The sequence below is a fragment of the Lineus longissimus genome, chromosome 3, assembly GCF_910592395.1.
Source record: "Lineus longissimus chromosome 3, tnLinLong1.2, whole genome shotgun sequence".
Classification (NCBI taxonomy): domain Eukaryota; kingdom Metazoa; phylum Nemertea; class Pilidiophora; order Heteronemertea; family Lineidae; genus Lineus; species Lineus longissimus.
In genome coordinates this window covers 6,873,862-6,901,363 of record NC_088310.1, presented here as the reverse complement: position 1 = coordinate 6,901,363, position 27,502 = coordinate 6,873,862, and the positions used below count along the sequence as shown (strand labels likewise).

The 27,502-nt window shown below is 39.5% G+C and overlaps 1 protein-coding gene across 1 annotated transcript in view; it reads left to right on the top strand.

The window, feature by feature from the left end:
• Positions 1 to 27,502, top strand: part of LOC135484745 (uncharacterized) — an 88,745-nt gene that overhangs the window by 39,654 nt on the left and 21,589 nt on the right. Inside the window, exon 2 of the mRNA XM_064766414.1 lies at positions 14,132 to 14,299. Within this exon, the coding sequence (XP_064622484.1) occupies positions 14,132 to 14,299 (168 nt within the window). The remainder of the gene's footprint in view (positions 1 to 14,131; positions 14,300 to 27,502) is intronic.

Genomic DNA, 27,502 nt, shown 5'->3' with positions numbered 1-27,502 from the left:
GGAATCAATTACTAGCCAGTGCGACCCAATAATGGTGAGTCAGGAAAATTGAAAGGAAGTTAACAAAATGATACTGCAGAAAACAAAAACCTGGCGAACCTGAGAAATGTTGGTACGCACCAATGAATCTCGCCGGGTACAGTCAAGGAAAGAAATGAAGAACTCCCCAATTGCACCCTGCCATAGCAAGATGTAACGTCATCTTTGATTTGCCAGATCAAAGGTTCATAACAAGTTCACACCAATCAAATCTCGTCTAACACTTGTCAGCCTCTAGTGAGAGATTCATTATTCATGACTCATTTCGGTCTCATCCAAACATACTACAAACAGATAGCACATTAGGACCAAGCTTCCCTGCGTTACTTGTCTATATGGATGTTGTTATCCTGGCAATTGCTTTCAATGAGTACGAGTCGGATGTTCAAGTGCTTTTAAGCTTTTATTGGTTGTCCCCGTGGTGTATTGGTATTCCTCTTCAAAGGATGTCGTCTTAGTGGTTTCGAGATACTATCACTATAGATACAGACTAAAGTTCTACAACCGTTGGTGAAACTTAAGTATTTCTGTGTGGGCTACGGAAGAGGGTGGTGATGATGGTATAAAACTAAACCCTGGTCGAAAATCCCGATATTTTTAAGATTCTTTTAAGGGTCTCTTCTTGAGATTCCAGAGACTTGCCAGAATAATCTCAAAAAGCGTTTTGACCCATGTTCAATACTCTGAAAAACGCCATAGAAGTGATTAATCATCATCATAACTATAACTATATCGACACAAATCGGGTTTGGATATGTCCCCGGACTATCACAATTTACCAATCTAATCGGTTTCCTTCCCCGGCGACCTGCCGTGGCGTGTGGAAAACGATTTACAACAACAGCGTATTAAACCATCGCAGAAAATAATCGATTATAAACTCCGCGTCCTGCAAGCCAAGTGGAAAGTGGGGTTATCCTTTTTATTTAATGGCGACAAACTCCATTTACCTCTACAGGTGGGATGTATTTGCCTGATGATATAAATTATATTAAGTTGATTTATCGCTTTAGATAGTGCACTTACCATAGCTTGAGATCATAAATGAAATGAATTTTACTGCGACACCAGTCTATTTCGATCTTGTATCATCTTATTTAATTCTAACTGTGAAGAAATGAGTACTCAATTCAACCCGTTGCGAGGACTGGTTCATTTTAGAAGCATAAAATCTATTTGGAAGATGGCTTTTGAAATAAAATGCATTTTCGCGAAAGAATTTCTATTAGTAATACATCAGAAACTCATCGCCTTATCTCTTTTCGATTACATTGTACTTGCATAATGGACCTGTCTTAATAGCAGACGGTAAAGAATGGAAGATTGGTACAACGGTTTCCTCTCTACAAAATCTCCAGCGAAAGTAGATAATGATTTATTTACTTATCCTCTGTACAATGGCAACTGACATTTGCCAAGAAGTGGTGATTTTTCTCCTTTTCATCAACAAAAGCCATGTCTCTCTGCATTTTCATCTAAACATAGCCTATTGATTTTCTCATCCAATACAACATTGTAAACAAATATAACCCCTCAGCCAAGTCCATCTGATTCAATCGCAAAAGTGCAACGGATACCAATAACAACAAACAGAGTTATGGTCACTCTGTGTACCAAGTGTTTCAAAAACGATTTGAAACACTTGAGTCCTTATCTCATTGTCCACAACTCCAAATACATTGCAAAATACGCAACAACGTTTTTATCCTAAAATTTCATGGATGTCAGTTGTATTTCGCCTGAAGCTTGTATCCGGTTCTTTTCTCATTCTAGCGTGGGAACTTTTAGAAGTCATAGTTGTCTAAACTACTCTGAAATACCTGGCACGTGTACGCTATCAGTAATCCAGGATAGATTTATGTACCCAAGACCGAGACCCAGTGACGACCATGTCATATCAGAAATAGGCAATATCTTACCGAACCATATTCACCAGGACAGTTTCATCAATCGGCGTATGTCCTGTGGCAATGGTTGTATTGTACATGTATGACGTAATTCATCAGTCAGGGATGGAAGCTGCGGAGCTCGTTATTCGGCGATCATTCATGGTTATGGGACTCTAAATCACTGGAGAGCTAAACATGGCGAAGTACTTGGCAATATCGCAGCGTTATTAGGACATCAGTTATTTTTCCGGCCCGTAGTCTTCTCCTCAATCAAAGTCGATTGGTAAACTCCAGCACAGTCGCGAATGTACGTCATTATACGTCATGTCAATGAAATTACCCCTAATTGCAGCACCGACGACTTGATGCAAAATATTTTATCAATTTCAAAGAGCGTTGGCCTATGCTAATTTGAATGTATCAAATTTGAGGCGATATGCTTTAAGCGCTCATTGTGACGCCAAGCAAATCGCGGCAGCTCTGCGTCCTTCAGAGGGCTCTTTAAGGTTGCTGACTCCGAATATCTACATGCGCTCTCAATAGCGAGACTGTTCAAGACTGTTCTAAGAAGTAAAATTTCTAATGAAACAAACAGTCACTCAATCACATAAACCCATCAATAAAATTCTCCCTTATTGCGGCACGTACGACAGATATCGTAAAATATTAAACGGTGTTCGAGGAAAGTTTAACAAACCTCATCTCCATTGGAATGTCCCTAAAGGATTTTGAATTCCCGCGAACGATTATTAATGGTTGTAATGCCTTCAAGTAGCGCGCAGTTGCCTTCTACTGAGAGCCGAGCAAAGGCTCGTTTGAGACAGATTGATTAGAAGTCCGTGAGATTTTTATGTCATGATATTTTTGGGTGATATGAGGATGCTGAGATGTTGATGAAATAAATCAAATTGTGAGAATTGTTTTTAGATAATTCTTTCATTTATTCAGAACACTAACCCACCCTAATCAACCTTTGACCTTGTATATAGCCTCACATTTCCTGCCATGGACTTAAGCAAACCTCACCAGCCTGTCACATCCTTTTAAAGAACAGAAATTGACGTCAAGTTTGCTATAATTGGCCAATCACTTTTTCCTGGCAACTCATACAGACAAGGCTTACTGCTTTCTTCGACGTTATGCATACCTTCGTCACACAAAACCCGAGGCCCAGTTTCATCCACTTATACTGATGTTGGATGAGCACAATATGTAAATTGGGCTCCTGTAGGTATCCTATTGCTCTTGGTGTCCTGTGATATGATATTATTCTAGTCTTGCCTCTCAGAAGCGTTATCAGACGAGACCGGCGGGAGCCGACGCGAGACAGGCCAGGTTGGATGAAGGGAAGCGAATGAAAAATGGTCTGTCTCCTTGCCTGATGGGGTCGACCTTCTGCCTAACTTACTTGAAACGAGCTGAATAAACATGGGACATTATTTAAAATAGACTCAGTCGCAGACGTCCTTGGAAGTTCCTATAACCAGACACATTCCGACTGTTAAGTGAAGAAGATTTAACGCGTAATTTCGGAATAGTGAATGCTCGTTGTCGTTTTGCCTTTTGGATTTATACTTAGTTGCCGACTTTTTGTCAGTGATGGGTATGGGGGATCTAATTTTCAGCCTGAGAACGACTGAGCTATTGCGAAGTATTCATATAAATTTACACATAAGTGTAGTGTCGTAATTTTTGAAACGGTATCGTTTTTCCTTTTGGCTGATATTACCTATTGTTGGACAGTGTACTGAATCCCTTATAGCTCACCAGGGTAACTGTATTGTTAACCTGGTGAGTTGTTTGTTGAGGAACAACCCCCCCCCCCCCCCCCCCCCCCCCGAGCAGTGACGTGCTGGTGGGCTAGTTCACAGCCCACAGCATCGTTACATGGTAGCAGAGCGTAGCATTTGCCTGTTTTCCTGTTTCTCTCGTCGATTAGAAGTAAAAAGGTGATTGATACTCTAATATAATACGTTTCGGCGATTGGAGTCTTGGGGCCCGTAACTGGTGTTTTCATACTGACGCCTCGGTGTGTGCTGACATGCTAACTACTCGTGTAGATGAACCATGACAGGCAAAATCTCTAGTGGCTATGATTATTCACTGCCATAAATCATTCAAGTCTGGTGGACCTTTTCGCGACACTGATGTCGATTTTTCATGTTCTATCAGCACATTATTTTGTCACTGGAATGAGTTATTTGAATGTTTTGTGCAAGTCTTTCGAATCATTCAGGCGCTGTTGACACTAGAGGTGCAGTGGGGTCATCCTGGTCGTCAGTTAGTCGAGAGTGTATGGGACACTAGGGTTACTAATTACCTGGCAGACGAACTTGACATGCGCTATATAACGAACTAATTGGTATCGTCTTACTATCATAGGATATGTCACCACTTTTTCATGAATTATCCGACCTAAGAAAAGTTATAGGTAGCCTCTAACGGACCAAATGTATGTCTGTCAGAATTTCAAAAAGATAGTTTTTCGATCGCTCCTCAGCGGTGACAGCATTGACAGTGGAGTGTCATAAAGCCTCATGACATTAATTTCAGATTTTGATTCATGTACCGATTGCGCCCGCATGAATAGCGTCTCAGTCTCAACTAGACACAACGTTATTTCAGAAGCTTTCTGTGTAAACAAAATCCAAACCAAAAAACCAACAACACTGACATTTGGGTTTCATATGTATTTTATTTAGCCAACTTTATACAGATAATTAACTACATGTACAAGAAAAAGAGAACAAGTAACGGCCATGGACGCAGCCAAGATCAACTGTTAGATCCCATACGTCTGTGCTCGGCCGTACAGTTCTCAACACACTGCCAGCTCAGCCACAAAACCCAATCTGCATTCATACTTGTTATACCATACACTACACCAGACAGACACCCAATTACATCACAATTCCAACAAAGAATAACCCCTATACAAAGGATTAAAACATTGTGTGTATACAGAGTCTTTCACAGCCTATTCAGAGGGATCACACATGAATGCCCTACACATGAATGCATAGCTACTATGCGGCGCGCTTATTTGTCAATCGTCGCACGTGACTAATTACCGCGGTGGCGTCTATGAGATTACGAAAGTCGGGTTTTTGTGGTGTTGAGGATTAGGAAGTACATGTACCTTGCAGTATCCAATGGGGTAGTAGACAGAAATAGAAACAATGGAAGTAGAGTGCATTTTACTTACTATTGATGTGACACGCTAAAAGTAACATCAAACATTATGAGAGAGGGGATTTAATTAAAATTTCTATACAATGGTAGTCTAGTGTCCTCCTTTCTGTGTATAAGTGTTGATACAACGCGAGATAGCTTTCTGTGTAATAACTGGTCGGAAAGTACTGTTGCTGTCAATGGGAATATGTATTCCGGAAAGAAAGACTCCAATTAGGCAATGTTCTCCCAGGCAATACGACCACCAAGCCGTTACAAATGGGGTATAACACTTACTCGTTAACCAACTCGGAGTCATATTTACATAATGGGTGTTTGAGAGGAAGGAAATTGACATTCGACGGCCATCGACTCCTTATTTCTTAATAACTGTAAGGAAATCGTTAAATGAAGGTCGTTTCGTTTCAAAACATCTGGGTGAGATGTTAGTTTTCAATTCATTCACGTCTGTTGAAATAGTTATTACTGCTTGAAGTATCATTGGTTTCTGATTTTAATAGTACGCAGTTGTATGTCTTATCGTAAGTAACATACAAGATCATTTGCTTAAGCAACATCTCTGTAGTTGCTAGCTGCAGTAGAAGGCTACAAATGGTGTTCGTAGACAAAATAATGATTCGTGAAATCATCATTTTTGGCAGATTCAGAGGCATGATACAAGGAGAGTCAGAGATCTCTTCTCATGTCTATTTTTACGTTCCTCTATTATCAACCACCATGACTTTAACATTTTTCGAATTCTAGAATTGTCTTTATTATAATAGAAAATCTATGATTATTTCGCCAAGGCACGAACAAAGCCTTTTGTTACTAGCGGTTTCGCTAATACTGATTTTTTGATAGGTGCTAGAAATAGGCTCCCAAGTAACATAATTTGCAATACTGATGCTACACACATTTACATAAAATCCATCGACTTCGTTGCTTCAGGCAAAATGGGTGGATCCGACCTTCACATCATTTGGCGTTTACATTTTTTTCATTGATTCCTACGCGCGATTGTCTATTTCGGTTTCCCAGGGGCCTACAAATGTGGGTGGGTCAATATGATGTGTGCATACCTTAACCTTTTACTATGTCCTACTTGCTTACGTGGTTCAGACTCAAATGTACGCCCGAGTGCCTGGCTATATCAGAAAATTTGAAAGATTTTACCATCCGAAAGTTCACTAGAGAACCGTCTTCGATCTGGTGGTCACGGGTTCGACTACCCTTGAATCCACACGATTTTTAAAATCTTTCTCTTCAATTTCTTGTTATTTATTCATTTACAAACTCAGGGTCTATTTAGAGATTCTGGAAGCCAATACACACAAACAACTTCAACGTAGGGAATAGATTGTTACCTTAAGGCACAAGTAAGTGTGTAAAATTAAAGGTAAATTTAAAACATAAACAGAGAATCTGAGCATCTAAATACGACCCTACACGTATGTTAATCAAACGACAATTTCGCTGGTACATGTATTTGTGCAGAAAAGGCCGGTGAAAGAAGTAAACATCAACGATCAGAAATTATAAAATCACATCTGGTGCATCCTGACATAGCCAGTGGTTTTAAATATACTCCGCCTCTCGATATTTTGTATACGAGGTAGGAGTATCAAAACTTTGGTCTCAGGATGCATTTAGTGTGCCGATATGTGCATCATTCGCACTTGTAATAGCGAAGTGGCGCAGCGAATGTGTGCACAAAACTTAGATTGAGTTCGGTAGGCAGCACAAAAATGGCTTTATGGGAAAGCCTAAGCCTATGTCTCATAACCGTATTGAAATATTTAACTCTATCCCCCATTTAACCATAGATTGCGAAGAGAATAAAGTATGAGCATTCCATTATCGCATGACCCTTGATATTTGTAAACCTGCTACCATAATACCTCTCCCCGTAGGCTCAGCTTCCACAGTTTAGCTTCCATTATGCTAACCCTCGTTTGGCTTCCTTCGTGCTAACAGAGATACCAGAGTTGTAGGTGCATAACTAAGTAAATTAATACTTTGAGACTTATCCCCGCCTCGTCCTTGGGCGAAACCGCTGAAACCGAAACCATGCAACTGCGGATGGTGACCTTTCAGAACGGCCTTTTGAAGTCTATCTCTATCTAATCAAGATGTACTCGCTACAAAGAAAGTTGACCTCATTCAGTGCAGTTCAATCCTTGCCCTCGCTAGTGTTATCTCCATCCCAAACTTTCGAAAAGTAAAACGACCGTAACCCCAACGCCGCTGAACCAACATAGGTGCATTAAACCATCCTCCTCAGTTTGACAAATTGCCTCCGCTAATGGTGGACATAAATCTATGTTTACATTACCCTTCTCGTTGCAGCAACCCCCCCCCCTTGCATTAGCTGCGCTTTTTACTAAGCTTGTTTTATGCAGTTAGCCAAATATTAACGGGATATTACCGTAATGAAGTATGGAATAGATTTCACATTCGTGTAAACATGCTTTGCATTACAATTGTGTCCTATTGTGTTTTTTTTATCCATGGCAAAGTCATGGTTAAAACCAAGAATGGATGAATCCATACTTGCTTTACCTTTTATTGATTGATCATGAAAATCCATTTGGCTGTGACGGCCAACACAATCCGCCGAGACAAACTGGGGATGACATGAAAAAACATAGATTGCAGCAGTCACGCCAGTCTTTTAGCGCTTACACTTATGTCGAATCAACTCACTTAGCTACTTTTTTAAGTATGCATGTAATCATCCTTAGCGTTTATGATCATCCAGGGGTTAATTTACGCTTCCCCGGTAACCTACACTATGTGCTCTTCGCCTCTCAGGCGAATATCCTGATGAAAAGCTGATTTCTTCAGGAGAGTATATCATTGTATTGACCATCATGTTATAATACATTGTAAGTATAGCAAAAACATGCAACACAATCCGCTGGTGTACATGTATCTGGTCAATCGATTTGTACTGGCAGGCTGGGGATTACAACACAAATTATAGACTAATCTCAGATTGTCGCGATTATCAGCTGATTGTATGATCTGGCCTCATTGTCATGAGATGCGATGGACCATTCATCAATGATCACCGAGTAAAAAAATGTCGAACTTGACTAATACTTGTACGGTGGCTGGGAAAGGACATCACATGATTTATTTTTTTCAACATGAAAAAAAAATGTTCAGGAAATATCTCGATCGATCGAGATATTATCTCGGGTGATCGAGTTACCGCGCTCCTGAGGGATTGTTGTCGATCTTAAGGTTCGAATTGGTCAACAATAATGTAATAAAGAAACAACACTGCTTTTTTCTTCTAAAATCCAACAATAATTTACAACATTTTCTTTTCGCGGTAGACCTTGGATCATCCGACGATATTCAAGGAAAGTCATCCTGCAAGTACATGTACGCCTGCAGAATGGCGATGGTATTACGCCATGATGACGGTATATGTGTAGCCCATTTCCCAAAAGCATTCTACATATTTTTGTATGACCGGTCATACACTGCTGGAAAATCGTGCTTGCCCATAAAAGACTCGGTTGCCGAAAATGAAAACAGCCAATCCATTCCCCTTTGGACATTGAATTCTTATACCACCAAAGATAAGCAGCGGATTCGATGTGAGATACCGAAAATCCATGAATATTTATATTGTAGCTATATGGTAACTTTTTTAAATTCTTATTTGAGAGAGGTATTTCTCACATTGGAAATGTTTGCATATAGTCGGAGATAAACCTGTCAACATATCAAACAGTGTTTGCTGATGAATAAAACTATGTTCGGCGAGTGCAAACCAAGTTGCGCATTATAGCCACTGTGCGGAAGAATCAACACACTGTGTCAACAGACGATGCCGTTCATGTAAATTATCCGAAACATTGCTGCTTTTTCGAAAGCTTTGGGCGCACTCATAAAATAACTGGAGTGAGATTTGCAAACAGAACCAAATAGCTGTAAAGAAGAAAAACACCATGATTCTTGGGTGCAAATAGGCGAAAACCATTATTTTAGCTGAGAACGGAAAATAAGCTATGGTATGCTTATCGGCAAATGACCAGGCTATCCCACAAATACATTCTCTGATGTGAGGTGTAAGATCCTTCTTCGGTGGGTTCTGCAAACCTTGAAACAGGTAAGTATCGAAAAAATATGTCAACATGGAACCCACACTCGTATGTAGATTTCACCAGGTGCTGCAAAGTTTTAGATTTCATATGAGTAGTCTATCTACACGTAATGTATAGGAGGCTGACGTACTTTGTAAACACATCCAAAAATCTTTTAAACCAAAGTTGACATAAGTAAACAAGGTTTTGTATGATTTTAATGTGAATCTATATATCAAGGACGTCACAGAGCCACTCATGCAGAATAGTTAGAATAGTCTTGTCCTACTCTACATCCGCGCCAAAAGTTATAACGCATTGTTACTGGTGTAGCTTTCCAGTATTCTCCTTTATCAAGTCTTTCGGTCAGGTAAGATTGCATCTTCAAGTCTCACTCTTTGGCAGTCTTTAAATTGTGTCCGTACTGTTGCATTTCTTTCCAATCCATTGACAACCAAGCCGTTATCAGACTCGGCGCGCGCACCTCAGCTCAAAAGACTTGTTGTCCTTGACGCGCATGGCTTTGCCTGCACTGCATGGAAACTTCTTAACGACTGTACATCACAACAACCATTGTCTCGTGTCAATTGCTGTCAATTGCTTTATCGAGATCTAGCCAATTGTATCTTCACGTCATTGTTTATTGCATTCCTACACCCACCTACATCATGAAAACCGATACCAACCAATATCGCCTATACCGCTGTCGCGACTAGAGCTGGCTTTACCAGCAGCACACTGATAGTAAATTTCTGTTAACTATTGATGATACAGATATCATAAATCTGTAGATTGTAACAATGGATATCTATTGATTTGAGCTTTGGCCGATATATACTGTACGTGGCAGCGTAGATGTTGGTTTGGAGAGTTTTTCTACTGGGGTTCTTTTGTTCATAATGTCTGACAAGGACTAGAACGCCCACATCGATGTTAAACCCATTCCATCTCAACTTTGATAAAAGGTTCTTTCACCAGTCGTTGCAAAATGGTTCCCTCAGCATACTTATGTAAATTCTCAGCCCACTCCTGTAAATATTCGAAGTTACAAAACTTTTGACTTCAGCTTACGATGTACATGTAATTGTACGCCCCAAAAGATGTTGATAATATCTTATTGTTACGCGGGTTCAGTTGAAGACATATGCAACCAAAGCACCAATACACACGTGAAATATTTACAGTTACCTGAAAAGAGCATTTGAAATTAGACCTTTGTGAGACACCAAGGAACAAATATTCATCAAAGCACCAATCTTTCAATGAGATATTTCATGTCAAAGGGGTGATTCTTTATACTGAAAACAAACGTCTTTCACGTGCGGCCCACAATCAGAATTGTTCTTGGTTAATCCCCTTCTTACGCTCCGGATGCCGTCTCTACGGCAAATATGAAAATGTCACTGTTTGGTGACTTAAAGAATACTTGATCAAAGCGTACTATTCATGAAAGTAGCGGAGCGAAAATAGGCAACGCCCGCCAAATTACCTCATGTCACAACGTAATCTTGATAAAAACTACCATCCTTGTTTTGTAATCTTTGAAAAAAATGACAAAATGTTGATCAGATAAGATGGACGAGAGACACGGCGGTTTCTGCTGGTAGCGTTATTGAGGGTAACGTGTACATCTCATGTTAAAAGAAGCGTCCGCTTGGGGAAGTTCCACTAAAATGGTGAATCAGAAAATTTCTTAAAATATACGCAGATCATCAAGGAGCAAAATTGTCCGAAATTTATTCCGCATTGAACCTCAAACTCGCGTGAAGAGTTGGTTCTATGAAGCCACTCCCGAGCTGGTTGATCCAAAATTACGGTTTGGGGTTCCATCCAAAATTACGGTTTGGGGTTCTCTCCAAAATCGAACAACCTGGGCTTACGCGGACGCCCGCATGTTTAACCACTAGACTGTGAGGCTCTTCTATTGTCCGGAGATGCACTGTACTCTTTAAGTACTTTAGCTTTGTCATATCGTGGCTTCAAATATAAGTAATTGTCTGATGCCTTACCACTGCAGTAGTATGATACGTCTAGTCTAGTCAGTTTAGCTGGGTGAAGGTCACTTTGAGCCGTGACTGATAACAATGCACTACATTTTATATAAACATTCTGTAGTTCCAGACAGACGAAATTGCAGCTCCATTTAGACGCGTTCTCGACACGTTTTCTAATTGGCCATCTCTTATCTCCTCCCAACAAGACTTGTTAGCAAGTATATGACTCTCAAACCAATCCTTACGGGAAAGTGTCTTCACACCATTGAAGCGACCAGTTATTAAATGTCACGTATACGGCCTCGGTTGATTAATACTGATGAGGAAAATCTTGCTAACGCCTCAGAGCGAAAAAAGTCACACTTCGGTTCTGTCTGGTCGTATAAGTTCCGGAGTAACTGATTTGCGTCCACTTCGTTATAAGAGTGTTATCCGGAGGTTTCCTGCTTTGGTCATGGGACACTCCGTATTATCTTTTTCATTTCGTTTACTAAGTAGCGTATCATGTCACAATGGCACCGCCGGGAGGAAAACGGAATTTTGATTTCCGGCATAGTTATTTTGAAATGCGCCAAACGTACCGGTAGAGAGATGCTACGGTAATTGCATTAATTCCCTTTTTACTCCATTTTAAATTTCACTCACGGTGTCCATAAAGCCTGCCCAAAGCTTGGGCATTGCGTAAGACAGGCTCAAACCACTCATTATGTGAGCGATAACTCGAAGCAACAGATTTCCAAACCGATCCACAGCACGTACAACTTGACAACCAACGTTTTTACATCTCATCATGAATTGATTAAATATCTTCAGAATGAGCTGATAATACGAACCTTTGATACTACCAGCCTGTCAAAGACGCTAACATTGGAAGGCTAACGTACACTGACAGGCCTGTACTTTATAGTGTATGAAGGTGTAGTGTTTGATTTGTATACTGGATGACAGCCCGTGAATTCATGAATTGCAAAAGAAGTCAGGGTTTTTTCCAAACCGCACACGGCTTGCCAGAGCGGCTTCGTGATTTGCCCATTGGCTCTGGTTAGAGAGACTCATGTATGAGCAAGTCAGGCTCCGGTGGATATGGATATCCTCTTGCCTTTGTAGTAATGATAGAACATCTTCTCTTTTACTTCTCTGCCAGAAGTAAGTGGTTTAAAGTTCCAGAAGCTGGACAAACTGTTCTTGGCCTTTGCCGGTATAAGTCCGGTGTGGAAGTATGAAATGCCCCAGGATACAATGTCCAGGGAAAAAATTATTGCCGTTAAAGCCAGAAAAGCTACAGTTAGATTCTATACCACAGTTACATATCCTAAAAACCACATACGGCTCATGAATTCATACCAAATGCTATCCCAAACTATAGATACACAAATTAATCAGACGAAGTTTTAAATCATCAATTGATAAAACATGGCGAACTGAACAGTCATGAGGAAGATGACCAATGCGACGATATGAAAGCCGACAAAGGAGGAACTTACGCCAGAATATTTGCTTCATTATGAATAGGACTTGAACGTAGGACAGTTGTTCGTTCACCTGTGTTTTCAGGTGTAAAGTTGGCTTTAAATTGGAACAGCGGTTGGTACATTGATTTCCGATATTTAAAACGAATGGGAGGATCAAACTGCATTGTATCTTGTGATTTTATTTTACCGTTCTCGGTAAAATTAAGTCAGCTGGTGATGAATGATTGCGGTGACCTAAGCGGGGACAGAACCGTGTCTGTAGCATTATCAAATGTACCAGTTCGCTCTAATGGCCACATGGCTATGGGACACGATGATGATGATGACGATGACCAGACGACGGATACTGTTGATGACTCCGAGGCACTGATAGTAATGTGGTGTGTTTTTGGTAGACTTTTCCAGATAACGTCTTTTGCACTGCCAAAAAACAGTGTCTTTAAAAACATTTGCTTTTATATGGCTAGCTGTGGACGGAAATGAGATTCTGTAAGCTTACTTTCCATTATTATTTCAGTATGTTTATTATGTCTTTTTGGCAATCGTGTTTAGCTAAAACTTGCAAAAAAAACTGCCTGAACTATCTACATGTATCTGGTCATAATGGTGATGAATGATCACCATTTACACGATTTATTATGGTGAAACGTCGGACCGGAGAGAACACTTTCATATTTAATGAGCAATAATTGTATCTGAAGAACAAAAAAAGTGTTATGCATGGTTATGAAATCTAATTTTAGAATAGTCATCCCTGGATATCAATGTTAATCGTGATAAAATATTCAACAATTAAATTACATGTATGTACAAATACAGAGCCAGGCTGCATTTGACTAGCGAAATTCACAGGGTAGCAATTAATTACTGCAATCTGTTGAATTGATGCATACTGCTTATATGTTATTTATTTTGTAAGTATATACGTATACCTTTTAGGAGCAACTGGTAATGAAAATATACAATGTAGCTTATGAATTATTATTTCAGCAGAGCATTGTACATGAACACTGTACAAATCACTCAAAAATAAAACGTAAAAGAATTGACTTTTCAGTCTATGAATTCAAATGTATTACGTATATTTGTTACTTGATATGATGTTTGCAGGCGACAATTTCCAATTTGGACTTCTTCTTAGCAAACCTGCATGGCTGAAAGCAAATACGCTTCCTCACGTTCTTAGCAAAATAAATATTTCCTGTTCTTGAGTCTTTCAGAACAGTGTGCTCGATATTCATGATAGGCTTCCTATCGCCCAAGTCAAATTTGATCGAAAGTGTCATTCCCCTCCGGAGAGACTTTTGCCCCTGCCCCACATAACTAAAAAGCTAGCACCGCCTTACTTAACGCTTTACCCACTGCTTTTCCTACCCTATCACTGTCAACGTCGAGATGACCTTCCCATGTCCTACCACTAATGCTACGTGAAAACTCACAGTTCCTTTTTGTGTTTTATCTTTCAGGATTGTGTGGTCGATACTCGTGATCATAGGCTTCCTTCTATTCATCGTCCAAGTCATCCAAAGTGCTCTCCTCTACTTCTCATACCCCATCACTGTCAACGTCAAGGTGACCTACGTTGAAGAGATGCGATTTCCAGCTGTCACTATATGTAATATAAACGCATTCAGGTAAGTACATTTGTTTAACATCTTTTCGACAAATTTGAAAAGTAAAAAAAAATCAAAAGCTTACATTCTCAACAAATTTCACTCTGTTCCTATTTCTGACAAAGCCTTTGAACTATTAAAGATTGGTTGCGTTTTTAATTTCTGAACTAAACTTTGACAGATGAAAAATGTTTCAGATTTAGAAATGTGTTCATCCACGGCCGCAATTTTCACTTCTTATGTTTCATTTTCGATTCTTGCTTATCTCAAGCGTACTGTCGTTTTCATGCATTTTAACCACGTTCAATGTGACTAGTATGTTGGGAATAAATATTGTTGATGGTTGTGTCTTAGTGATTCGGTTTGACAATTTGATAAAAACGATACCCTTGTGCTCGACACAGAACTGTCTTAATTCTAGTACGTGCCAGCGAAAAGAAATAGGTAACGGACTTGGGATAATTCGATAACGTTAACAGGTGACTTGAAAAGGAGTACTGTCCTGAGGCATCGGGGATGGTGAGATACTTTATGGTTCTTTGAAAGCAGGAAGACACAATGTCTTAAAATCCACTTTTCTGTGTTATGCGCCAGGATACAGTCAAATATCGGCTTTGCGCTCATTGGTGAAGGATAAAACATGATGGAACATGACAAAATGATACCTGAACAGTAGCAACGATGTTTTCCAGTTCAAGGGAGGACTTGCTGGAGATAATGGCATGGTATCCGATTAGGACGCCAGAGCTATACATCCGTAAGCTGGTACAAAGTGGTGGTGTATGTACAAGTCTTGTTCACATACATACCACAGCTGTACTCTTTAAACATTACTGTCGGACCAGCATTGTCTCCGGCTGACACTACCTAAAATTGGAAAACTTGGTTACGTTTTGTACTCCGAGATGCGGGTTTGTCATTGCAAGGCTACAGAAACTTATGGGTGTATGAATAGTTTGATGCTGGTCACAGGAGACTGTGCTTACACTTTCAATATTATAGCAACCGTCTCCACGTCTCATAAGCGAGAAAAATTCAACATGTTACGCAACTGGCAATATTTCACATACATTTGGGGTATCATCAAACTTAGGATTCTACTCAGTGGGCGACATGTACCGTTGATAAATGCATGTGCTGTTAGTCTTGTGGGAAGAAATCGATCTTTCGACCGATGGCAATAATAAATGCCTTCGGTTAAGCTTAAGATATCACAAGCGTGAGACCTTTGATTGGGTAAGGCGTGCCACAATAATATCAGTGATACCCCAAATCACGCTATTGGTAATTGAAATACAAGCCCACGATCTAATTTGTAATGAAATGCCGTGCCCCTGCGGGGATGTAGAGAATTTAACAAAGATAACTTATGAAACCCGACATCGTACTCTGGCCCAGTGATTTTGGCGAGGCCGATATCATAGACCAGCATATCAGGACCCGTCAAATACTATGAAGATACTTCATTTATCAGTGACGATAGCTGTGACACACACCAAAGGCCAAATAGTTCATCTACTCTGACCTTTACGCTGAAGGTGTAGGTGTTGATACAAAAGAATGCTATCATTGACGTCTATAATAATCTGGTTGCTCAAACCCAGGTACTAGAGAAAGTCATTTCCTCAGCTGCGAGATTTCACGAGGTAGACTATTGGTACCCTACTTTTGTCGAACCTCTTGCATCCACTCGCTTCCTCTCAAACGAAACTTCGCAATGAGTGACTGATGAAAAACTTTGTATGATATGGTTGCGCTTTTTATACGGAACGAATCTGATAGGCCATAGACATATCATTTTTCGTTCATCAGGTAGGTTTCACAGGGTTTACGAAGGACAAAGTACGAAGATAAGCGGTGTCATGAAGTCCTGCGCGACTTCATTTCGGGGAAATCTTGAAAACTGTCGTCGATAAGATACTTAGTTAGATACATGTACTTCGTTCTTTCTCCAGCGCTGCAGTCCGAAATATGAAACTGTGACGAGTTACTCTGTACTATTAGGGCTTCCAGGGAGCACAGCAGCACGAATGCATATTTGCATGGAGATTTCTTATAGCTCCTGAGTTGTTTTTGTATCAGTATCAAATGCAACCCGTCAAATTACAATTACCATATGAAAGAAATGTTTCAGCGCACACGTGTCAATAAGACGTTGAATACCAACTGGCAACTTGTCAAGATTCTGACCAAATATGTATTGAATAGCGCAAATTCATTTCGATAGTCCTAATATACATGTACACCATCGAGTCTTATTCAAATAAGGACTGACAGTCATATTATTTAAATCGTGAAAAACCATCGCATATTTTCCTAGCGGCGTGTGCTGCAGCGGCGTTCTTATCGATATGACCTAAAATCGTCATCTAATAATCTGTCAAGATTTTGACCAGATTCTTAAAGCTGTCTTTCGTGACAACTCTTTTGGGACAAAGTAAAAATTATTTTATATGGCGAATAAGGTGATAAACAACCAGTAATAGAAAGTTCCCATAAAAAAAAATTGCACGTTAACTGGAAATACTGACTTTAGTCACGAGGATATCCAATCATAAAAATTTGGGAAGCAGGCGGGAAAATTTAGGAAAATTATAGGCAAATTTAGTTCATCTATTGACTCCTAGGTGGCTAAACCGCCTTCCTTCAGTCCTACCACCTATAGGAAGCATCTCATGAACTAAATCATCCTTTCAGTTAAGAGAAGTTGAAATGATTTTCTGGTTACTAATGTCAATAAATCTGGTTTAGGAGCAACTATTTTTGCGGAAACTTTTCTTATCACGATAAGAGCATTTTTTTCTCTGACCCTAAATGTGTCACGCCCTTTTGGGTTTGGCCCATGGCTTATCTACATGTACTTGTGCGTCGAATGCAGGCGCTCCAATCATGGACCGCCTGGTTCCTTATGCTCGCATGTGCTCAATGCCACAGCTGTTGAAGGAGCTAAATCACTACCAATATCCAGTAAATGTCTCCGGTCATGCAACGAAGGAAAAGTAATTATTAGCAGTACATATCGTGATACTGAGAGTTACTGCGGGAGGTATTGGAGGATGAAATTGCATATTAACGTGGCCATGTTATCAGTATGGTATATCACTTTTTTCGTATCATACTGCGCCTGTCGACAAAGTATTGATTGATACTAGAAGCTGTGTGACTGGCCTCCTTTACCAAAAACCTGTATCAAAATCTACAAATATGATACATGTACCTTTCCTTCAAGTTTGGTTATACCGATGACTATGTCCAACCATGTAGAGATGTTATGAACTCAGGTACTTGGTAAAATGGTTCTAGGGTTGACTCTGATATACGAGAACTGCCACTCACGAACATCATCTTCAATAGTATCAATTTAAAAGTCTTTGATAAATAGGTGTCCACGGGGCATTGTAATCTTCCCCGTCGTCTTCATTGACGATATGTCTTATTGCCCATCGGTAACCTGTCCGTCGCGGTATGGTATCTGATCCTTATTATTATGTATAGGTAGTTGGACAGCAAAGAGAGGACAGGGACGTAGTCATCTTGTCTAAATGCATCGTCAGTTGACGTCAACCACAGTGGATCATTCGGGGTCAACCCCCTTGTTTGGCATGACGCATATCATTAACCTCTCTGATGCTGTGAGTGATAGTTCATTTTCTTGCCTTTATCTCCTAAGAAAGGGCAAAATAGTATTTCGCCTTCCACGACTTTCAAGTTTAAACTGGTATGCAAATGACTATGCAATTTGCACACCAAACAAATGCATTTGCATTAAGTGTAAACGTCATGCTTCAGTCTTAGTCGGCTGAAGCTCTGGGTCTACCAAGCATGATCGAAGGTAAATCTTCCCCTGTTACTTATCAGAGAGACTGCATTCATCAGAAATATTAGTATTAGATTGGCAACTGCTGTTATAAGTGATCCAATGCAATCAACTCAATTTGCCATGAGCATTTAGCACAAGGGCATGCCCAATATCACGATGTTATCAATGGTATGAACCCCCTAACACTTACTGTCAGAGAGGCTTTCGTTACCAGAACTATGAGATAGGTCATGACAGTGACCCGATGAAATCAACCCAATTTGCGATAGGATTATTAGATGAGAGACAGCAATTTGTACGATACCGTTTATAGCTAGCGTGTGTGAGTGAATGCCAGACGACAGCTACTACAAGAATTCATTCATATTGAGGAATAATTCAAGTTCATATTGCTTTATCTGATGAATTTATGACTCGAGATTTACAGATCGAATAGCAATTCTAACAAATTTAGTCTAAAGGTCTAGAAATTAGTTCTCCTGTTTTCCAAAACAGTTTCTTCGACAAGTGAAGTTGAGACTGCCTACAAAAGATCTCCCTTTGTTGTTCTGCTGAGATACATTCTTTCCCTGTTGATTGATAGTTTGCTATTTGAATGATTTTCTACTTTAATTATTAGTAGAATCTTCATATAATTTGTTCGTGGGATCATTGAAAATGACCAAGTCATGATTGAGAACAACTTCTTGTAACGCCTTCCTCATTTGGATTCGTGAATGGAGCTGAGGAAGGCTACGTCATCAATTTTAAGCCAAGTCATCAAGCCAAGCCTCGCCATTGTTAAAACCTTTCTGGGGAGTGAGCTAAATTTGCCATTGACCTCAAAACAGCTCAATAAAAATGTTCCCCGCATTTTGCGTTGCATCCAAGGACAAACCAGAGAACAGCGGCTTTCCACTTTGAGTCAGAAATTCCATTCACTCCTAGCCTTTGTCCATTCACCCACTACGGGAGCAGAAAAACATCCTTTGTTTTGTTGCTCTTCACAACCTCTTTAATATCCATTATGGATGAAGATTCCTTTGATCCTGGTTGCGGGGACAGCACAATGCGTCAAGCTTTCGAAAAGAAGGTTGTTTTTGCCTCCTAGAGATGTTGCTCTCTCTGTACGGATCAACTAGCACTGTACTCCTTCCATTCAGTCCTCCCATTTTTATTTCATAACGTCATCTTGCTTTAGATGAAGGACAACAAGAAGGTCAGTAACAGGTCCTCTGTTGAGATATGTTTTTTTCCATCTTGCAGTTTTGAATGACTGCAGCGCTATACGCGTCAACTAGGATTTTACCCCATTGCTTTCAGTCTTACCGTTTTCATATCATAACATGGATAACGTCACCTTGCTTAGAATAAGGAAAAGAAGATCAATGACAGATCTCCTATTGATGGATCCTACTTTGTTTGTGTTACCTTTCATGTCTAGCTACTGAATGAAATTACATTCCAAAAACGTATGAATGTTCCAAATTTAGTCATTTGTAAAAACTGTCACGAACGCGTGAACTTTTGTAAGGAATGATAAGCGTCATGAAAGTGTCGCAAAGACTGACGAATATATGTGCCGATTCATAGCATTATCTTTAAAGCTCTGAAGAAAATGTAAACTATAAATGGCCACGTTTGACATTTCTAGGCTCCCACAAGAAATCTGAAATTGCCTTATTTTTGTATCAATGTCGAATTGGGAGGATTACATAACAGCAAATACACAAGTAGGTCAAGTCTTTAACAGGAAATACCAGATGAATGCCAATTCTTGCATTGTTGGAGTCATTGCGCCTAGGTGACGTGATACTATTACGAATCGTCTTTGGTGGCAACTGCAACCTATTGACCTGTAAACTCGTTTTAATATACAACCATGAGTGTCTTCATTCTAAATGTCAGTTCACCTCAGCAAAGACTGCTTTAGTTCACCGCCTATTCAGACTTAACGAGATAAACCTAGTTGTATCTGGTGAACGTCCTTCTGTTCTATAGCCCAACCGCCATTGATAAACAAGAGCATGCGCAGCGTAGTTCCGCGTCACGCACGCCCCCTGCATTTCGCAAATGTTGTTTCAAAGTAGTCGCCTCTCCTTCCAATTTCATTTGATCTACTGTACCTTAAGGAACCGAATTTGTACCTTTCCTCGTAAAATGTCACGTCATTTGATGGCGTGGGTAACGGATATCCTTATGCGTTGTGTTAAAAAGGTCAACCAACTTGCAAAGTAAAAGCGTCGCATATTTCATCTGGCGTTTTCATATTGATACTCTACGAGCATGGAACTATTTTTAGACGAAATCTCGTTTGATAAATCTTTCTGGCGTCGTTAGTTGCAAGATGAAATATTTTTTAATGAGACTTTGCTTATTTTTCTTTCGTTATAGACGAGGCGATTTAATGAAATGATCCATCGTACCAAAATATAATTGGATTTGTTTTCGATAAATACGGGCTCTGCTTTCGCCTTGGCAATTACTTTTTAATAAAGAGCTCGTTGTATACTTTCTATAGTCGCAACTTTTTCTGAATTCCGGGCTGTTCATTGATCATGCAAAATCAAATCCGACTGGTCAGAACTGAACATTGAAATCAATCATCGAAATGACGGATTTATTTTCAGAATTCCCTGCCTGTACGTTCGGACAAGATGTAACATTCTAACCATTCAAAACCTCTTTGTTCACTGGCGTGCCCACCAAGTGACACCTTCGAACATTAGAAACATCATTAACCGACAATGAAAGATGATATTTACAGTTACTTTAATCCCGATCAAGACCAGTAGATTTCTCTCTCCAATGTTGACAATCTGTTCTGATATCTAATATTGGCGGGGAAAAACTCCAGCGCTATAGAGCTTGAGAGGTCTTTATCACAGCATATCCCCATTACATTAAGGTACCCACCCACATCAGGATAAGTTAGAAAACACCAATGATAAAGTCTAAAAGGCGGCGTGGGGATGTCGGGATGTACGGCAGACGTCAAACCTAAAAATACCTCGTATCTTAGCAGCATAATCCTTCAAATAATCCTGCAATCGCCTGTAAGAAAACCCTGACTATAGAAGTCACTTGCTAAGTAATCTACACCCGCCTTCCCCAGTGTTAAATTTAGCTCCGAGCTCCACACATACACTTTTAGCCCTGCTCTGATTGCGTCAGAGTGCGTCATTCGTGTTGACATTCTCTCTGCTGAGCCAAGATTGAGTAGTCTGGGGGACCCTCTGGGGATAACCCACTCATCCAGCTCACGAAGTATCAGTAAAAGATCAAATTAGATCAAAGGCAGACGATACTGATGTTGACTTTAGTTTGTTTGTTCAATGAGTAAAGTAACACTATGAAGTTCAACACCAGTAACGAGTAAAGTATGAATATTTTTACTTTAAGAATCTGCAGTAAAATGCAAAAATCGTTTTTACTCGAAGTAATTTACCTTTTGAGAAGCCTTCGTGTGCTAACTTTATTTGGTAATCCAAGTAGATGCTTGCAACGCTATTGGCAACATTATTTTTGCTATAATGACGATTATTCATTTTAGAAGTATCGACATTTTTGTTGAAGAGGTATCTTAAAAAGGAAAACGGGCTTCCTCGGATTATACGTGTATGCAGTACATTTGTAGTTCTGTTGGCTATGACGATAATCATACGGAGTGGGCCTTGATCAATGAAAACATAGACACCCGAATTCGACTCAGATAGTCATACCAAAGGTTATCAACACTGACTGACTCCCCATGAGTTCGAAAAAAACCGATCTTGATGTTACCGCAAAATAGCTAGACTGATTATCGCCTGGCAGATCGAATTCAATCACACCAGCTCGAGGTCGCGGTGATATGTCCATAGATCTTAGATATAGATTCTATCCTTGACTATGAATCAATCTAGTTTTGTCCCTAGCATCGAACGATTTTTCTGCCATGCTAATTTTCGAGATCGGAATACTTGACTGGTTACTCTTGGTGTGAATGACAGTTTATAGATCTGTGATAATGTGGTATACTAAAGTTATGGATGAGAAGTAGCTTTGGTTAAAAGGAGAGCGTAACTGAATCCAACTGTTGTCATTTGTTCTATTTCATTTCGTATCATTCAGTTCGCCATGATTTTTTCTCATTGCACGTATGATTTTTTCTCATTGCACGTATGATTTTTCTCACTGCACGTATGATTTTTTCTCATTGCTCGTATGATTTTTTCTCACTGCACGTATGATTTTTTCTCATTGTACGTATGATTTTTTCTCATTGCACGTATGATTTTTTCTCATTGCACGTATGATTTTTTCTCATTGCACGTATGATTTTTTTCTCATTGCACGTATGATTTTTTCTCATTGCACGTATGATTTTTTTTCTCATTGCACGTATGTCTTTTTCTTATTTCACGTACAATTTTTTCTCTTTGCACCATTGATTTTTACTTTGTCTAGGACTATTTTTCCAAAAAATTCTAGGTCTGTATTTCAGATACTCTATCGGATACCGTTCGTTTTTAAAAGAATATGTTTATTGTCCCTTTCAAAGTATTGATAACAAATTATCACTCATCGTCTCTTATTTGCTCAGACAGTTTTGAATCCGTTATCATTCAGCCTTTCAAAACGTCCATATTCAAAACGTCCTTATACATGTTATAATTGGATATCCTCGGTCAGACACGTTCCAAGGTATAATCTCTTCGATGAGTTGGCTCGAAATCAGCTTAAAAAGCCGATACATATTGTCTTACCGGCACTCGTTGTCCTCTTATCAAGATAACTCCTCTATTCCACTGTTTTCCAATACTGTTAACCGCATAACCCAGATTCGCAAAAATGAAAATTGCGAATTCTAAATTTTTGTTAGAAATTTACAGGAATATGTTTGCAGTATTTAAGAGAGGACAAATAGATGAAGAGAAAACTGTTAACATGGGCGCCGGGTATGGAAGTTCAGATATCAGAATACTAGTTATCTGTGGTGGTGTTGTATGATTGTCTGGGGAAGGTAATAAGAAATATCGACGTTTATAGAATTGTAATAATCTTTTATAGTGAATTTTTGGATGGTGTATGATCCCGTCACTTTTTTTTCATCCAGTTGAAAGAGCAGCGATTTCCCACTGAAAGAGACAAAACGAGCAGAATTTTATCTCAAACATGTCAAAGTATTTTGGCTTCGTCTGACTGCTTGAGAGGTATTATTCAAATTTGTACTTTAGTGTAATAAAATCAAGAAATTTCATGTAGACAAACCTCCGACTTACTTCTCTGATTTGTTTGTTTGCCTTTCACTTGATCATGCGCAGGGCGAGATCATTAAGAGGATGATCAATAGTCGACTCCGTTGTGTGATATTGGAACTATGTCAAGAAATTTACCATGTCTACTTGAAGTTGCTTCATAAAGTACTTGTAATACGAAAACTATAACCCGCCCAAGAATCAACCAGTTTCTAAAGTAATTAAATTCCTCTGCAACAGTCTAGAATTAATTTGATGGCGTGGTTTTGGATTTTCTTCATAATTCACACGGGGCACAAAGGTTTTCCTGTGGTGAAATTGGCTGTAAATATCAATAATCCTCGCATTGTTCCAAACTCCCCTTCAATCTACTTTCAGGAAACTTTCCATGCAAAGCATTATAAAGCAAATATTAGCATTCATTTCATGAAGAGAGGAACATCTTCTGACTGTACATAACTCGGATGCATAATGGCCGACAAACACTAGGGATGGTCTAAAACAGTGCACCATTGATTTAGCTGAGTAGTTGGCATTCCGTAGTCCCCAAAGCCTCCATATAGGGATAATTGGCCGTCGATGGTGATCCGAATGCACACAACAGGCAATCTCGGGAGAGGACCACCGGGTGTTGAATTGCATCCAATATTTGGTAGAACCAGATTCACCCCAGACACTGCACGAGACTGTTCATTACGCCTATGATTGAAATCGACATCCAGGCTCAATGTACTTTGCGTCGGCAATACCGACTTTCACCAACGGTCAAGCAAAGCAATGTCTGGCATCTTTGAACAATCTTGCGGTCAATGTATTGACCTAATTTTTGTTTTGTTTCTTGTTTCAACTGCTCGAACTTATATTTCTGTTCGGCCTAATCATAAACTGAAAGCACATAAGGCTAATGAAAAATGCACTAGCGCAGCCAATACAAGACCAATGCCTCACGCGGGGGTTGTTGCCATGCTCGCCTTTGTTGCACTCACACCGGGCCTGGAGTATAGGCTACACGTGGTTGTCAAAAATGTCACAAACTAAAATTTCATAATGGCGCTCGATGGTCTTCTTGGACTAGCGCGTAAGAAATACAAAAACCGATTAAGATTCTACTCATCGCTGATTTTTAAATGTTTCCGCAATCATTAGTACCACGCAAACTTCTATTTTAGGAAATCTCTTGTGTACACCAACTACACCAAAATCTGTCGCCGTTGATGGTTTACCATCCATTTCATTGGAAATGCTCTTGCTCGCGAATGGGAGTGTCTTGAAATGCAAACACTGGTAACGCTATATTGTCATGCGTGGTTGTTTGTGAACACACTAACATTATGCAGTGTGTAATCACATGTGGACACAGAAGAATAAAGAAAATAGTGCTCTAAATTCCCTTTCTCTAAAAGGAGTCGGTTATTCAGGCAGGTTCAAGCGAGTTCAAATCATGAGCTATTCTGGTTGTCACTTTAGGCGATGACTAAGTAACTGCCGTATCTCTTACTTGTTATGTCATTAATTACCTCATTCTCTCGAGACTTCGTAAGACAACCAAAAATTTCAAGAACTTATTTCAGCTTTTGGTAAAAAGCTTGTAAGAAGCCTCGTCAGAAGTTCATTCTAACGCCCGTTGCCGTTGGGGCAAAATCCAGGGATGCCCTGCCCAAGTTTGGTTGGGAGAGTGTGAAGGATGACGACGACACTACAACAACCACGAGGGCAGGCGCTCCTCTGTCCGGTCCTGGCCAGACCATTTCCATCGGCATTGACTTAACAAATTGCTCCATCACAAAAATGAGCGAGAGTCCCAAGGGAAAGTCATAACAACCATACGTGATGAGCGTGGGTTGGCAGAAAGACAGCAAGGACATGAATCGACATCCAAAATTGCTGTTAAATTCCCGCACGGAGGTGATAATTGCTCGTTGGCGAGAAATACTCGTGGACAGAATCCATAGTTATCGGTTTTTCATCACCTCCCGGTCTCCTAGTAGTCTGTACAAGAAGTTCACCAGGGACACTCTCTTAGAACAATCGTTCTCTTAATGACCGGCTCAGGAGTAGGCCAATTGTCTTTGGTATTCGTGGAAGCACCTACGATATATGGTCATTTCAAGACCGTTAGAATAAGGAAATCAACTGCAAATAGCTTTCCCGAAACTGAGTAAAAGATTTGCTATTACAAACTGGTTTTGTGCTGAATTATCAAATCTGTTTGCGTCTGACTACATATGCCTAGGTAGTTCTACAAAATACAAAGATGTAAGAAAGTTTACAACCTGCTAATGGCCAAGTTAGCTGAAAATTGGAAAAATGAATAACACATTAACGTAGATTAACTTTTAATGGATGATTATCTTCTTCAATCCTTTTTTTGACACCAAGTTAAAATGTTAATTTTTGTAGAGTCGTATTCTCTTGCTAGATTAAAATCGACGTTCTGGGGAGAACCCGCTTCAAAAGCAGCTCACACATCAAAACCGATGGCCTCGTTTAAAGACCAAAAAAGCTTTGTGGGAACGTGTTCACTTCACAAGAATATTGAATATACATGTCTATTATAACAAGAGTATTTCATGACAGTATTTGTCATTATACCGATGCTCTTGATAAAATGCTTCAACACTGTTTATTTTCTCTCAGACTTGTCAACCGCGATACTTAAAATAAACTCCCCTTCGTTTTTCTTGTAGTGAAGGACGAGGAGAAACTTGGTAATTCATTCAGGGGACCTTGGGGTGTCGTGCGAGTATCACAAGATTCCTAATCTCTTCCGTATGAGAAATGAGTTGTGAGAATGATTCAAATTACATTATAAGAACAACTAAGTTATGAAACCGTGGTGAAATTCAATATTTTATATTAACCATAATCCTGTATTTTAGACTAAGTCTATATTAGATATCAGCTAAGACCACGGTATGTACAGTGTCGCCTAGGGAACATGAGCGGATTACACTGGTATACAATATCAATTTCTTCGTTCACCATAAAGAATCAATTTGAACAAAGTGTATTGAACCATTTAAGGCTTATGGCACGCTTTTGAAAATGCAGACAAATTGTTTTTGTGATCCGTAAACATCAGATTATGAACTTTAGTTAACAAAATTCCATTGGCATATTAAACCTAAACCTTTTGGGTTTTTTTAGCCTCGATGGAAATTTTGATGAAAAAATATACTTTTGTTTCTGGGTGTCATCATTTTTAGTTCATGTCTTGATCAGACAGACGTATTCGATTTCGCGGTCAGATTTGCCGAATGTACTTCGTAAGTGTTCAGAGCGTACGTGCATTGCATTCATAAATGTACACCAGTAACACCAGTCGTCACCCTCCGCTATTTATAAACGAATAATGGTTTAAGACAAGACTATTTCGATTTGTTTCGTTGTAGATGAAATCATTTAATAGTACATGTAGATGTTTTGCGAATCATGACCATCAAACTGTGTGTACATTTGCACTATTTAAAACAAATTGCGTTGGTCAATTTTATATTGGAAACATTTCATATTTGCATTTTATACGATATTCTTATCATATTCATACTCACAATGCAGTGGCAGACGATATTGACAGATATTTAATAAGAAGTACCGAGGGATGAAAGATACAACGTCTAGAGAATAAAACGTATTGCGTGCTACAATAAGTAAACACAGTTCTTTGTCAACTCTCGACATATGAACTCTTTAATAATAAAGTATGATTCAAGTTGTGTAACTAGTGCAAAGAATGAAACTAGAAACAAACACGCTTTCATTCATGATACATGTATTTTGTTTACAACTCTCAGTTGATAACATATCGAGTAAGACTATTTCGGGTGTCCGCTCATGATGCTCCCGGCATCGAACCCGGGCCCTATTGTGTGTTAGCCAGCAGTGTTAACCACTAAGTTATGAGACTCCTATAAAGACTCCTATAAATTGTCTGTCTCGGCGTCGCCTAGCCTGATACTTCGTTATCTCGGAGCTAGAAAATAGCATGCCACTGGACAACATTTTAGACTCATGCCAAACTTTGATAGGCTGTGATTAGCGTTCGGTTTGCTTGAAAGTTATATGTCATCGTCAAGTTATTCGGAATGTCTATTTATTTTCTTCACTGTACGTGTTGGAAAAAAGTGTTGACGTCTTATTGATAAATGAAGACTTTGCGCGATGCCAGTATGAAATAATTGCACC